The sequence below is a fragment of the Neophocaena asiaeorientalis genome, unplaced genomic scaffold (genome assembly GCF_003031525.2).
Source record: "Neophocaena asiaeorientalis asiaeorientalis breed wild unplaced genomic scaffold, Neophocaena_asiaeorientalis_V1.1 scaffold191, whole genome shotgun sequence".
Classification (NCBI taxonomy): domain Eukaryota; kingdom Metazoa; phylum Chordata; class Mammalia; order Artiodactyla; family Phocoenidae; genus Neophocaena; species Neophocaena asiaeorientalis.
In genome coordinates this window covers 2347390-2363209 of record NW_020175105.1, presented here as the reverse complement: position 1 = coordinate 2363209, position 15820 = coordinate 2347390, and the positions used below count along the sequence as shown (strand labels likewise).

Here is a 15820-nt window from a genome sequence, read left to right as displayed (position 1 = left end):
TCCTTTAGGGCTAATTCTGATGGGCTCGAGGCTTAGTCATCTGCCTCTTAATAAGCAAAGCAAGATCAAGTTGTGCCATAGACTTTGTGGTGCTCCTGGTGAACAAGAGCAAAAGATGAAAGTCAAAACCCCCCAATCCACCTTCCCACCCTGCCCTGAGGTGGTGTATATGGAGGGCTTGGACTTAGAGATCAGTCTGTAAGTGAAGATACCGGCAAAATGTTGTATGATACCTCAAGGCATCACAGATCAGCAGACAGGTCCTCTGTTGACTCATGCAAGCTGAGACTGCTTCCAGGCATGTGTAGATGGCAACCCAAAATGACACTTTAAATAACTTACACCAGAGGCACCCCAGAGAAATCAAAGTCGGGGTGCAATTTCACTGAATAAGGGGCATAGGAGTTGTCCGAGCGGTGCCCACCCGTGACCTGTGTTGTGCTTCTTTGCAGAAATCGAAGAAAGCTATGAAACCGACTCGAGCTTCCTCACCAACTGCATACACAGCATGTCCGGTCACTGCCCGCAAGGCACCAACATCCCCGACGGCGATACCGAGGCAATCCCGGTGACATTCATAGGGGAGGTTCTCGATGATCCCGTGGACTCGGTGGCATTTACCAACAGAAACAACAACGCTGGCTCTTTCGATGCTGGGAGCACAGCCAGCAACAAGGCCCAGCTGCCGCCGTGCCAGGCCGAGCACAGCCAGCAGCACGGGCAGAGGAGGGCGGCGGGGCCTGGCTCACCGGCTCCTTCCCAGGACCCTGGGAGAGAAGTCATAGTGGCCTCGACCAACACCTGGAAGGATGTGACTCCCAGTAAAATGGCGCCCAAGGCAACTTCTGCTTCAGCGCTTCACACGCACGACCTGAATGCGAAGGAGGAACGCAAGGTGGTCGGCTCTGCTCATGGCGGGAGGACCCTGGCCACCCGGAGGGGGAGCGCGCAGCCAGGGAAGGAAAAGGAAGGAGATGATAAAAGTGACGTCTGGACACTACCGCCGTGGTATCGAGACCAACACCCAGGGGGGAGTTACGGGCTTAAATATGGCCTCACAACGTATAAAATCGTCCCTCCAAAGTCGGAGATGAAATGTTATGACCGGGGAGCATCCCTCTCCACGGGTGCCATCAAGATCGACGAGCTAGGGAACCTGGTGAGTCCCCACACGAACGCCGGCAGGACCATAGTCCCGACGTCGCCCACTCTGGAAGCAGAAGCCCCGCCCATTGGAAAAGTCAAAGAATTCTGGAGGTCCAACTCTATAGAAAAACACTCTGGCCGGCCCACAGAGGGGGCCAAGAGGACCTCTACCCCCACCACGCCCACGAATCTGCAACCTCAAGAAAGCAGACTCAGAGCGGAGCCCGCTTCCCCAGACCCCAAAGCGACATTGCCCCGGCCCCGGTCCCCCAACCCAGAAGATGGGAGACCTCTGGAGGAGGGCAGAAGCTGGCCACTCCCAGCAGCTGCTTGTCCCCTGGAAGTGCCAGCAGCGAACACCGCAGAAGTCCCGTTTCTCAGACCTCAGAGAAGGACATCCAGCCAGTACGTGGCCTCTGCCATTGCCAAGCGGATAGGGACCCCGAAAGTCCACACTGACGTGGGGAGGAAGCCTGATAATGCCCAGAAGACATGTGAAGAGCCAGACCCACCTGGACGACCTCCCATGGTGAAGGATGGTACCACCCCCAGCCTGTACCCAGAGACAGGCGTGCGTCACAGTGGGGACGCATCGGCAGCAGGAGCGCATCCCGGAGGGCAAATCAGCAGCCCTTATGGGAAGCTATCTACTCAAGACGGTCCCACTGGCATCCACAGAACTTCCCATGGACCACTCATCACAGCTGCCCAGAGGGGTCAGGCTTCCGTGGGACAGAGCTGTGGTCTCAGTGGAAAGCAAAGCCCAAGGAAACACAGGACCAGCTCGGCATCTGATCCCAAGTGCCAGCCAGCCGGCACGAGCCCCCCACCTGCTCGCTCGGGAGGTGATGAGACTCCAGGCAGTGCCCTGGTGAATGGCTCCAGATGGGTCTCCGTCCACAAAGAGCCTCTCCACTCTCCGAGAGTGTCTGATACAAGTAGCCACGCCGAACAGGAGCCCCCAGAATGGGAGGAAAAGCCGGGTTTGTCAAGCACAGATGTACCTGAAGCCGATGGTACCCTGCCAGCCAGTATCTTTGGGCCAAAGAAGAAATTCAGACCCGTGGTCCAGAGGCCAGCCCCGAAAGACACATCCCTGCACAGCGCCCTGATGGAGGCCATCCACTCGGCGGGAGGGAAGGACAGGCTTCGCAAGGTGAAGTCATCAGCGGGCTCCTGCCTCAGGGATGGGCCCTTCCCCACACCCACCCAGACACAGACTTTAAGGTGGCATCGGAGGAAGGAGTGCCGGGCTAGGGATGCGGGTGAATGCACAGGTTTAATTTTACCTGGATTTCTGTCTCCTTGCCTACAGAGTTGTTTGAATAGAACCATTAAGGGGCCAAAACTGATGGGTTTGGGCTCGTCCACACTGCCTTTAAGGCTCTTGACTGCCCTGGGGAAAGATGTCGCCAATACATAGCCCTTGCCTGGTCGCAGAGGAGTGGAGAGGTGGGGGGTGGGGCAGGGGGGATCATCCATAACTGGTCCTTGAGCCTGGAGGGGTAGATGGAGGGTCAGGCTGGGATCCCCATCACCCTGCATTTTCAGCAGTGGTGGGCTGTCATGCTCCAGTAACCTTGGGGACAGTTTTACCACACCTGCCCCCATATAGGCATTTATCATCCTGCAAATGTTATTTAATAGCTACACCAACACTGATGATTGGGAACTGTGTCCTCCATTTTGCCATTGAGAAAACTGGGGGGTCACCCTGCCAGCTAGTGGGGACCCAGGCCTCTCATCCAGGTCTGCAGGACTTAAAGGCACATATCTGCTCAGGAAAGCTAGGACCAGTAACAGGAGGGATAGGACATTCAGGGGCAATCATTCTGTGCTACCCCAAATATATAACCTTTGATTTTTGTATAGTGTGAGGTCAATCCAGAATCTCAACCTGATCATTTTACCTTCTAACAGACAGAGACTGTGAAACTGACCCTGTAGGTCTGAACTGATAACTATGGGTTTTCTCTGCACTACCTTACCGTCAGCATTCCCCCGTCTCCTGAGTGACATGTGTTGACATAGTTAATAAATATTCTAGACTCCAGAACCCGTCTCAGAGGGAGGTCTGAAGAAACCGTCCTACACAGAGACAGACAGCGAGCGCTCAGCCCTGCTGGCAGCCATCCGTGGGCACAGCGGCACCTGCAGCCTGAGGAAGGTAAGAGGGGCCTCCACAGCTGCCCCCCGCCCAGTGATCCCAGGGATGCTGCAACAGCCAGGGCAACCCCCGATTTTGTAAGCGATGCTAAGTCATCATCGGAGTAACCAGACCAACCTCAGGAGAGGCATTGAGGGGCCGCCCCTGCACAGAAACTCTCCCTCTCTCTCCCAAACGTGTAAGTCCTCCCTGCATATCTAGCTCTGTGCACTTCCCCAAATTCCGGGGACGCTGAGCCTGGCTTCAGGGCTTAGATCACCCAGCAGTGGGAGGCGGCAGCGTCTCAACTCAGGGATGGAGTTGCTGGTCTGGCACAGCTGCAGGACCACCTGGACTGGAGCTCGGGGACAGGGGGTCATCCAGCTTCCAGAGCCAGAATCCAAGGAAAAGCGGAACGGACACCTTCCCTTCCGTGTTTGGAGGAGGGGTCATCCCCATTGGTTGGTCGTTGGTGTGTGGCCTTGGGGTCTGTCCAGACACGCCACGATGAGGCAGGAGGGCAGGGGTCTCAGTAGGGCCAGACTGACAGCCCTCCTCCCTGCCATCAGTCACTGCCACCACCACCACCACCCCCGGCCCCCAGGAAAGCCCAGGGATGGGAAGCAGACACGCCCCCTGGGCTGGCTGCACGGTCAGATACCCTGTACCGCCTCTTGGAAAGGACATTTGGGACACTGGCGTTTAACCGTCTCGTTGCTAGGTGACGTCCTCCGCCTCTGAGGAGCTCCAGAGCCTCCGCGATGCCGTGCTGTCTGCACATGGGGCAGAACCCCCGGGGCCAGAAGACTTTGGGATCCAGTCCCCACCCGCCCTGCCGCCGCCATCGCCCCCATCCCCTCCAGTCACCCGGGCTCCCACCGCATCCCGGACGGCGTCCAGGTCCAGCTCGGGCCCCCTCAGCAGCCCGGTGGACGCCAGGCAGGCCTTGATGGACGCCATCCGCTCAGGCAGAGGGGCCGCGCGGTTGAGAAAGGTGAGGATGCGTGACTGCGCGTGCGCGCTCCCGTGGGTGAGAGGACAGGAGAAGAGTGCCACTGGGCAGACGCGCCCTCAGCGTGGTGGGAGGTCTGCCGAACTCGCTCCTGGGATGCAGGGAGGGCTCCAGTGCACTCCTAACCCCTGAGCGCGTTTCCACCACCCACGGCTGCCTGTGATCCAGGACGGCCACCTGTGATGCATCCTGAAGGGCCCGCACCACACTCATGGCCTTCGGCCCGGGTCCAGGCGACAGCATAATTGGTTAATTAGTTCATCTTTCTCTCTTTCCTTCTTTCTTTTGTAATTTATTTTTCTTTTGCCAGCATACATTTTGAAAATTATTGCATGTGACGTCTCTTGGGCAGAGCACACGTTTCTGGTTTTTCTAAAGCTTCTCCTCTATCTGGTCTTACGCTGGTCTGTACATTTATGCCCGCCTAGTCCCTGAAAGCAGTGGAATTTGTGGCGCCCAAAGTAGGGTTCCCAAATTGAAAGGGCCTTTGGGCCAGATGGATTTTGAGATCTCCTTTAACTCCAAAATGATTCTGTGCATGGACTGACCCTCTCTTCCTGCCTGTTTCTAGTGGGTGGAGGAGTTCGGCTAATAATAGGGAGGTGGTGACAGGTATTATTTTCTGAGAGATTATGTCCAGACCCTAAGCTTAAGTTCTCACATGTACCTGAAGAGGTCAGTACTAAGATTATCCTCATTTTACACAGAAAGTGAATGAGGCTCAGAAAACCGGAGTAACTTGCCCTGGTTCACATAGGGCTGGACCCAGACAGGGGTCAGTCTGGGCACAGAATGTCCACTCTGCACTGCTCTGCAAGAGAGCAGCTGGCCCACGAGACCGGTGGGCCACTTCCACAGAGGGCGGCAGGCTTTGCTGAAAAGGTTTCCCACCCAGGAGCCTAGGGCCTAGAAGGCAGTCCTCGCTGAAGCCGGGACGCCCAGCGGTGCCACCCTGGGCAGGAGCGGTCTGAACGCCACTGACTGGGAGCGTTCCTGGGGCCACGGCCACGGCTCCCGGGTCAGCCCCAGAGCGTGTCCGTGTGATGGAGAGGCATCCATGCTGTGTGCTGTGGCCCCGTCAGGGACCCAAGACATCACACAGGGAGGATGCTGAGGGCAATTCATCACTGAAAGCACAGCCCAGCCTCAGGGTGCTGGGAAAAGAAAATGTGCTTAACCACATGGCACTGGATGGCAGCCAGTTTCACACTTTCTCCTCTGGATGGGGGGGGGGGGGGGGGGGGGGGGCATTTAAAATTATTGAGGGCTTTTGGGTTTTGTTTTTTTTTCACTTCTATAGAATTTATATATTTATGAACTTAGAACGTTTTCTGGGGGGGGGGGGGGGGGCGGGGGGAGAGCAGTTAAAATTATTGAGGGCTTTTGGGTTTTCTTGTTTTTTCACTTCTATAGAATTTATATATTTATGAACTTAGAACGTTTATTACATAGAATGAGGGAAAGGTGAAGAAATTGGGCTGCATGGCTAAATAAGTGTCCTAATAAATGGACCATGTGGATTCTGATGAAAACAGCTCTGGAATTCAACCCTGAGACAACCTCTTTCCTCCAAGCACATTGCAGTATCAATTGAAAGTAAGTGCCTGTCCGCCGGTCAGAATGGCCATCATCAAAAAGTCTACAAATAATAAAAGCTGGAGAAGGTGTGGAGAAAAGGGAAGTCTCCTACACTGTTGGTGGGAATGTAAATTGGTGCAGCCACTGTGGGGAACAGTACGGAGGTTCCTTAAAAAACTAAAAATAGAGTTACCGTGTAATCCTGCAATCCCTCTCCTGGGCACATATCTGGAGAAAACTCTAATTTGAGAAGATACGTGCACTCCAGTGTTCATTGCAGCACTACTTACAATAGCCAGGACATGGAAACAACCTAAATGTCCATCGACAGATGAATGGGTAAAGAAGATGTGGTACATATATACAATGGAGTACTACTCAGCCATAAAAAAGAACAAAATAATGCCATTTGCAGCAACATGGATGGACCTAGAGATTACCATACTGAGTGAAGTAAGTCAGACAGAGAGAGACAAATATCATATGATATCATCTATATGTGGAATCTGAAAAAATGATACAAATGAACTTATTTATGAAACAGAAACAGACTCTTGACATAGAAAACAAACTCATGGTACCAAAGTGGAAAGGTTGGGGGAGGATAAATTAGGAGTTTGGTATTAACAGATACACACTACTATATATTAAATAGACAATCAACAAGGACCTACTGTATAGCCCAGGGAACTCTACTCAGTATCTTGTAATAACCTATAGTGGAAAAGAATCTGAAAAAGAATACCTGTATAGGATAGATATACATACATCCATATTTAACTGAATCACTTGGCTGTACTCCTGAAACTAACACAGTATTGTAAATCAACTATAGTTCAGTTAAAAAAAAAAAAGAAGAGAAAGAAAAAGAAAGGAAGTGCCGGTCGTTCTCAGAGAATCCAAAGCAGCACAGCTGGTTATCAACCTTGATGGTCTGGCTGGTCTGAGGGAACGATTTCGAGTCTCTAAAACACTGTTTCAAAGTGAGAACCACAGGACACCTACATGCTGAGTCAGATTTTCAGGGGTTTGAGCCTACTCGTGTAATTTCTAGTATTTATCAAGTCACTTTACTTTGAGGTTTGAGATAATTATCCATGTCCTCTGAGCTTTTGATACAGTTTGAGTAATGCTGACTGTAATTATATGACGGCTGTACTCATTTCTCGTATACATCATCTCATTGGCTGGTTTGGGGTCATTTCAAATAGCTGTTTCTCTGTCCACCTCGCAGGAGTCACATGGATCAGGGGCCCAGAGAGAAAAGCCTGCCTGGGCTTGCACAGCCGGGGAGAGGCCACCACTGCAACCTTGAACCTCAGGCTTTCTCTCTCTTAGAACGTGTGCCCATACCTTCCAGAAAATAATTTTAAAAAAGCAAGTTTGGGAACTGTCCAAAAGAGCAGAGGAAGCTGTTTGTGCCACGAGAAAGAAAGTGGGGAGAAACACAAGGACAGTGGTAGGAAGGGCCGGGACCTGCTGGCCAGGGGGTGGCGGGACACAGACGGGTGTGTGTGTGTGTGTGTATCCACACAGCGGGCAGCGCGGCCCTGGCAGTGCCCACAGGACAGGTCCAGGGGGGCTGAGGCCAGGCCGTTGCTCATCCGGATGTCAACTTTGTGGCAACAGCTTCACATGGCAGTCAAAAGCCCACGTTTGGACTGTCTCTTGGATTAATCTAAGTGTTGGGACCTGCGTTACCCATCCTGGGAAGGGTGAGGCAGTGAGTCTGGCGCGTCTGAGGTTTTGATGCCCTTGGGCTGTAAGCTGGGCCTGAGTGAGCACGATGAGGGTGACCTGGGAGACCCTGTCCCTTTGTCTACCCAATGCACCACATCTTACCTAGAGGCCTAAGGGCTGAGCGACAGGACTGTGTCACTGCTCTACACAGCGACCCACACAGACCCCCTCCCCTCTCCCCTGCTTACACTCTGCGTCTCAGGGCCACGTAAAACCTGCCGAAGGACATGTGACTTCGGAGGCCAGGACCTGGACCTTCCACCCAGAAGCCTCAGCTCAGCCTCCATCAGGGACACCCAGGTGCGGCCAGGACAGCCTCACCTGGAACCAATGTTTGTCCTCCTGGAGGTGTGCACCTGACCTCGTTCTCGACTGCCTCGCCCTCCCTATTGGTGTGGAACAGCAGACCTGTGACACCAGGGGACACACGTGCGATCCAGGTGACCAGGGCCAACTGCGCCTTCCCTGAGGAGTCTAGCTAGGTGGCACTTGTCTGCGGGGCGCTGGCCGTGAATGTCTCCGTGACTTCGCAGCAGATGCAGTTTGGGGTGTGTTACGGCGTTTACTCGTTAGCTCGAGTCGCTTGAGCTTTGCCTCTTTAGCTTTCTTTCACCTTTTGGGCTTTTAAAGTTGCATCACCTCAAGGAAAGTGAGCTAAGCGTGGGACTCCTGGATCCAAGCAGTGTGGGCTGCGCTGTCTGTGGATTCTCAATACGAGCAGAGGCTCCTTCATCCTTGGTGTTCAGTGATGCTCCGGGATGCGTGTAGCCAGGATAGCGTCCCGGACTGCGGGGTGTTCCCGGCTCTCCCGGGTGGCGTAGGGGGCTGCGGTGCGTGAGTCCTCCAGGCATCTGCCTCCAGGAGAAGCAGGGCATCCGGCTGTCCCGGGAGAGCTGGCAGAGGTGAGGGACTCTCACTGCTAAGGCGGGCACAGTTACTCACCCTTCCCTGAACACACGTTTTGCGTCGGTGACAATGCTGCTTATGATAAAAGACCAGAGGGTCGATTTGATGTAGGAGGAGTCACCACCTTAAAAGTGAGTTGGCCGCTTTTCAGGGCGATTGGAAGTCTGTTTGCCTCCCTCCGCAGTGTGAATTGAACGCCCCGCCTCTGTGTTTGCGGTTGTCAGAGACGTTGCCCACTCTGTGTCTTCCCTCCAGCCCCAGATAACAGCGTCCTCGGCTCTGCTCTGTCTGCTGCCCCTTCCGCAGTGGACACTGCCCTCCCTTGCTGGGGGCAGGGCTCAAATGGACCCCAGAATCCGCTTCCGCCTTCCACTCCATCCTGCATTCTTATTCATGGTGAAACTGTGTGCGTTGGACAGCCTCTGTCGGTCTGTTTTAAATGCGTTGTTTCAGAGGGCCTGGAATGGACACCAAGTGCCCTTTTCATCCGTGTTTATATTTAACACATTCACACGTCCAGCCATTCATTTCGCAAGCATTTCCTGAGAACCCACCAGGGTCCAGGGACTGTAGTAGCTGCTTGAGATGGAGAGATGAATGAAGCATTGTCTGTGCCCCCTGGGGACTCTCAGCCAGGAGAGAAAGAAGGGCTTGGGGGTTTGTCCTTGACCTTAGGGACATCTCACCAGTTAGAGACCTGGTGAAAGCCCCAAGACCTTCTCCTCGTGTGTCCTAGCTTTGCTCCAAGGAGGGCAGAGAGCAAGCATCTCCTCTGTCCAGACCTTCCTGTACTGAAAGTCTGCAGCTTCCATTCCACAGATGGGAAAGTGGGGCACAGATGTCCTGAGGGCCTCGTCCTGGCCTTAACTAGGTCAGTGCCGCTGCCCAGCCAGACTCCGCGTCAGCCCGGCACGGGCGGACGCCTCTGGGAAATGCCTCATTAAGCCCCATGGTGGGCACGCCGCGGCTGGGCCCTCCCAGGTGTGTGTTTTCCCACCACAGGAATTAACTGATTCAGATCACACGTGTGTCCTGGCGCTTGGCCTTGGCAGGAGACCCTGTGAGAAGTGATTAGGCATGTGACACCATCGCCATCAAAGCCCAGGGAGCCCCTGAGCCAGGACAGAAAAGAGTTGCAGCAGCAACTCTAGGCCGTGCTGGGCTCGGCAACGCACAGTGTAGACCTTTGATGTGTTTCAGTGAAGTTGGGAGAGTTCAGAGGCACAGACAGGTTATTTCTGTCTTTGCTGCCCTGTAACCATCCTGCCTATACAGACCTTCCATGTGACCTGTTTTTCCTGCAGGTGGAACCCAGGGATGCCTGTCACCACTGCAGTGACCCCTCAGGGCCCTCACGGGTGCGGTTCCCTATTCCTGGAAGGAAAATGTTTCACCTCCTAGTGTTACCAGCTAATCCCCAGTCGTCCTGCATGTTCCTGGATTAACCTCAAGCCCCCAGAAAGTCTCCCCCGGCCCCCAGGCTGGAGGAGGTTCCCCAACAGAGCATCACCTCATTTCCCCCCATAACCACATCGCAGCCTAATTTCAGCAGTGATCTGTGTAACTCCTGTGTGAGCTTGCCCTCCTGCCACACCGTGAGCTCCAGCAGGTCCCAGCACCTTGCACAGCCCCAGACACAGAGTGGGTGCTCAGTAACTATCTTTTGGGGGAAGGGAGAGAGGGCGCCCATTCTTTGCCACCATATTGCCTGGCTCTCCAGACCAGTGGCCGAGTGCAACTTGGGGTCCCCGTGCTCAGAACTCGTCTATTTCATAGTCGTGATAAACTTGCCAAGAATCCACTTCACACTGTAAGAGACCGCCTTCTTTTCCTTTGGAGAATAAGGTAAGTTCCGGACATCTCCGGTCTTCTGCCAACGGTCCCACTCCCGTTCTGCAAAGCTGGCTGACAGCTGCATGGCTGGGTCCCCTGGGAGTCCGTTAGCCGCCCCCACCCCCACCCCAGGAACTCATCTGTCTGGGTGGAAAGAAGGGACCTGAAACAGAGAATCCTGTCGCTCCCTGACAACTTCTTTCCTTCCCCTGGACACCAGCCCTCTGTCACCACTGTTCATTCTACCTTTTTCCGTATAAACATCATTTTCCTTGGCAGGTGAGGAAACAAAATTAAACTTGGATATTTTTACAGCTTTCTGACTTGGCCTCAAACTGCAAGCTTTGTCCCTTCATTGATTTTCTTCTTGTCCAACCAAAATAAGAAAGAATCTTTCAGGAAGCTTGAAACCTTTGGGATGCCAGGAACACTTCCAGTGTTTTTCTTCCAAGCTGCGCCTTGCAGCACGCCCTCCTCCCCCGGGGGGTGCCCTCTGTCCTCCTTGCCCACCTGAATTTGGTCACACCCATCCCGGGACAGGTCCACTGGTCATGTGAGTGGGCGCTGGGCAGCAGAACGCTCCCCTGCCCCACCTAAATAGCAATCCCTTACCAGTGTGGCTTTAAGCTTGGGTTGACACTAATGGCCATCAGTGTGGTTTATGCTACCTTGTGGCCAATTCCATCCCCAAGCTGTCTTTGTTGAATTGTCCAAGTCAGAGCTTTTTAAGGCTGTCCTTCTTCAGTTTCCTTCTTGACACCAAAATTTAGGAGTTCTCCTTTTCCTTCCTAGATATTTTCTTAGTTTACTGAGAACTTTTACAATCTGCATGCAGCCATCATTGTTGCTATTAGTGGTGATGAGAGCACCTTCTAGGTCTCAACCAGCCAGGGATTCAGAGAGCCCCCAGCCCGGGTCTTCTGCACCAGCGACACTCAGGCTAGTGTGAAGCAGGCTCACTGCCAGGAGGGCAGGTGATGTCCAGCCCCTGCTTCCTTCACTCGCCTGCCCTGGAGCTCCCCTCACTGGGTCACAGTCCCACCTACTACCCCTCTGTGTCCTGGGAAGTTTAAAAGTGGCTTCTCCCAGTCGGGCCAGGCTTTAGGTGACCGAGGCGTGCAGGATGTCTCCTGCCTCACCCCCAAACCTCCGTTCAGTTGTCATCCCATCCCGGCCACCAGGATGCTGGTGCTGGGATGAGACGAAGTGATGGTGGTGCTGGTGACAACGCGATGAGGTATACCTCGAGCCTCACCCGGCGGGTCTGTAGTGCAAATCCCATCATCCCCATTTACCGGGGAAGGAGGGGGCACCCCCTGCCTGAGACTCACCCAGCCCAGATGCAAAGTCAGTATATCCATACAATGAATTACTACCCAACAATGAAAGGAATGTACACGCAACAACATCGATGAATCGCAAAATAATTATGCTGAGTGAAAGAAGCCAGACCAAAAAATAAATAAATATATGTCAAAACATATCAAGTTTTACACTTTAAATGCGTGCAGTTTATCATATATCAATTAATTTGTTAAAACAATAACAGTAAAGATACCTTTTAAAAATCCCTCCCCCTCCCATGGACCCGACCCCACCACTGCCTAGCTCTGCTTCCCTTCACTGTAGCTTCCAGATGTCCCGCCCACTTGTGCTGCTCCGTTTCCCCAGCATCCATCCCCCACCGGCCTCCTCCTGGCCGCTCTCAGAACCGCCCTCATCAAGGTCACAATGCTGCTAGTACCCTTGGATGCAAGAATAGCGCCCTTTATTCTCCTGACCCTTTTCAAAGGTCAGGAAATGGGATAAACGTACTGTTAACAGGATGCTGGCTGCATTTTCCAATAACAGGCTCAATCTGTTCTTCTCTGCCCAGCACACACACTCTTTTCCCCGTGTCTTGGACATTCTGTAGCAAACTGATTTTGCTTTTCCAAACTGACGATTAAAATCTTTGTTTTGAAGTTAGAGGTGGCTCACTTCTAAAGGTGTCTAGGGTTTGAAGAAAAACCCATTGAAAACGTAACTAACATAATGTTTAAACATAAGCTCATCTGTGTGTCCCACCCTTGGGGCCCTCTGGTTCCCGTTGCACTGTTTGCTCTCACCACGTGCATCCTTGTGGACGCGCACTCCCCGCGGCTCGGCCAGCGCGCTGCACATTTCCCCTGCCCCTCTGGCCACGTTCTGGGTCTCCTCTGCCCAAGGCTGCATGCGGCCCTGGAGAGAGTCCCAAGACCTCTTGTCTTCCGAATCTCCTCACTCTCCCAGGCAGACCCTTGACCGTCCAGACCGCTGGCCCCTGATCCCACCTCCAGCCTAAGCCGCCCTGTGCATCGGACACGAATCTTCAGTGCCCTCCTTGACGTCCACCGTGTGTGTCCCATGGGCTCCATCCAAATCAGCAGGTCCAGTCTCCTCCCTCCACGCCCCCAAACTCCACATCTCATCCCGTTTCATTTCTCAGCCTGTGTGGACGCCGCGGCAGCCAAGGAGACACTGATGGGCCGGTGTGCTCGTAAGAAACGAGCGGGTGGAACCCCGCAGTCGTGGTCATGGCCTGGGGCCATGTTCTCTTCTCAGATGAGGCCTCTGGGGACTGCTATTTACTAGTATTTGGTCCAGGCCGAGACAGCACTCTACACCCCGGTTCTCCCATCTCTATATTGGAGGCGGTACCCGCAGTGATAACAATGGCAATAATGCGTCAGTGATTGAGTTGAGCTGAAGTTTTAATGAGATGAGACTTACAGTGTGTAAGTGCACAGGAAATATTCCAGGTGGTGTCTGCTTGGGTCCTTGGATGTTCGCTCTGATAACGCACTGAAAAGTAGGACTAGATGCCCAGCTCCCAGCGCTGTTCCAGTTTGAATGTGCTGAGCTCGGTGGAACCACGGTGAGAAATCCAGTGTTCCTTTCACATGGTTTCACGTGAATCTGTCGCTCTTCTTAAAAATGCTGCTCACCTTGGCCTTCAGAGGCATGGAACTGTTTCCTTCAAGATTCTGCACTTGGGCATCCCAGGAGCGTGCAGGGCTGGACTCAGAGTGGCAGGGTGAGCTCACGCATCGAGTGGGCTGGGAACGTGTGGGTTTGCAGTCGCCCCTCGGAGCCGCCCCCACTCACTGGCACCCAGCAAGTCCTGCGCCCGGGGACGGGATGGGGATGGATGCCATGGTTCCAGCCCCAGAGTCCCCACACCAGCAGTGACAGACACAGCTGCTGGGAGACCACGGCGGGCCAGGTAACCCACAACGCGAGGGGGCGATCGGATCTGCCCACCCAGGACTGGAAGCAGGAATGCCTTTGGCCAAGAGATGGTCTGAACGCTTCTTGAAGAAGGAGTCCTTGTTTTCCAGCAGGAAAGGGGCATCCCCGAAGGAGAAACCCCACATGCAGAGACCAGCCCAGAAGAGGGACCCCTAACAGACTCAGAGACTGGGAGGGGGCTCAGAGAAGGCCGGGGCTGGGGCCGGCTGACGGCTCTGGGAGAAGCTCAGGGACCTGCAGACACATCTTAGACCCTCCAGCAGTTCCCCATGTTTTTTCCTGAAGGCCGTAGCCAGTCACTGAAAGCATTCGGGCATGTTGTTTGTGTTTCTGAGAGTTTTCTCCTTGGGGCTAAAAGTTTGATGGGTACAGCGTAAACACTCATTGTATTGGGAAAGGAATGTTGCAAGGAGGGATTGGCACACAGGTCCTCAGCACCCGGATACGTGCACCCTGGGCTCCGCCTCACGCCCTGAGTAACTGTGGTTCTTTCTTCACTGCAGGTGCCCTTGCTCGTGTGAATCAGCAACAAGATGCGATCATGGCAGAAACCCCCCTGCAGGATGCTCACCACTCACGAGCGCCACCCGGCAAGGGATACAGGGGTCTGGTGGCTTCCTGGTCTCCAGGCCAAAACTCGCCTCGTTGACTTTCAGTCTATATCACGGTTCAAAGGGACGGGGATGCCACTCTGCCACGCGGCTTGTGCCAAGGAAATGTATTTGCCTCTGAATATTTGAAGTTGCCAATAAACTGTTCTTGTTGGCAGGTTAATGGGACTGTAAACGCTGGAGCCCAACACACTTAATTACATTGATAGACAAAGCGGAAAGAATCATGCCTTAGACCGATTTTGGACCTTGGAGACTTACCACATGTAGATGGTTAAAACCATTTAGTTGTTGAAAATCTTTCTGAATTCTAGGGAAAAAATATATATATCAGTTGAAACAATCTGAATGTCATATGCTACTTGATGTAAGAAAAAAGAGTTGGGAGGCTTTTTCAAAGGTGACATCACTGAGTAATGAAAGTATTGGATCCTTATTCCTCAAACATTTGGGGTGAAAACCTCATGGAGGGTGGCAGACCATGATCTGTCCAACTAAAGCCATTAAAAATCAACCATGATCACCCAGAATAACAGTCACACGTGATATATGAACATGGCAGGTCTGAGTTCTCCTGAGGTGTTGGCTGAGATCAGAAGGACGTTGGAGTGGATGGCAGTGCCCACGTGGAATGCTGTCCCCCAGCGGGCTGTGATGTAGCGCAGTCCTCCCCAACCGAGGGCTGAGCACGGAGCCCGGAGGCTGCCCTAGGAGCCTTAGAAATCCTCGGCGGGGCAGAAGCGAGGATGCTGGGTCCGGATCAGATCAAAATCGTGCTGGTGTTTCACAGTGTGGGTTTGGTCTCCATGCTTTTGCCCGGCAGGTGAATGGCTGCTGTGGATCACGTGGCAGGCTTCTCATGGCACACAGCGCCCGGTCTCTGGTATTTATCTCAGAGGTCAACTACGGCTGTAGGAAAAGCTCTTTAAGAGATGACTAGAAATCAAGAGGAATTCCTGAAATAAAATTTCTGTCTTAACGAAGCAACAGATATGGTGGGATCCTTTGAATGTTTCACGATTTCAGAGCCGGGCGTCACATAGGACGGAAACTGCTCCGCGTTATCTGATGAATGCCACTCACCTTCCCCAGGGCGGCCAGGGCATCCAGCCAATCGCTCTCACACCACACTGTCTCTACTGTTGGTCTTTTAGTGCCACAAATAAAAGAAAATGAAAGTGTAGCCTTCGTGTGGATTTCATGACTTCAGACCCCAGTTTGTTTGGATACCCTGCGCCCAAAATAGAAAGGAGACATTCGTTTATTCAATTGGTACTTTGGACTGCTTGCTACCCTCTCCCGGGCACTTGTTATGGCAGATGCCAAAACAGATGGGAATCCCTGCCTTCATGGCATTTAAATCGTAGTGGAGGAGACAGACCATAAGCGAAATAAGTGAACAATATACCGAATATACTTAGGTGCTGGTAAGTGATTAGGAGAAAAACATGAAAAGGGATGAAGTCTAAATAGGGAGATGAAGAAAGGCCTCTTGCTACAGAGACGTTTTAGTAAAAACCTGGAGGAAAGGAGAGGGCCAAGCATGGGCGGACGCCTAGCTGGCAGGGAAGAGAGAAG

The 15820-nt window shown here is 53.2% G+C and overlaps 1 protein-coding gene across 2 annotated transcripts in view; it reads left to right on the top strand.

Moving 5' to 3' along the window:
• The window catches only part of COBL (cordon-bleu WH2 repeat protein), a 171603-nt gene extending 156186 nt beyond the window's left edge, over positions 1–15417 (top strand). For both annotated transcript variants that reach the window (XM_024764376.1, XM_024764377.1), the window contains 4 exons: positions 453–2302; positions 3194–3313; positions 4014–4286; positions 14135–15417. In XM_024764376.1, the coding sequence (XP_024620144.1) occupies positions 453–2302; positions 3194–3313; positions 4014–4286; positions 14135–14152 (2261 nt within the window). In that variant the 3' untranslated portion in view covers positions 14153–15417. The remainder of the gene's footprint in view (positions 1–452; positions 2303–3193; positions 3314–4013; positions 4287–14134) is intronic.
• The last annotated feature ends 403 nt before the right edge of the window (positions 15418–15820 follow it).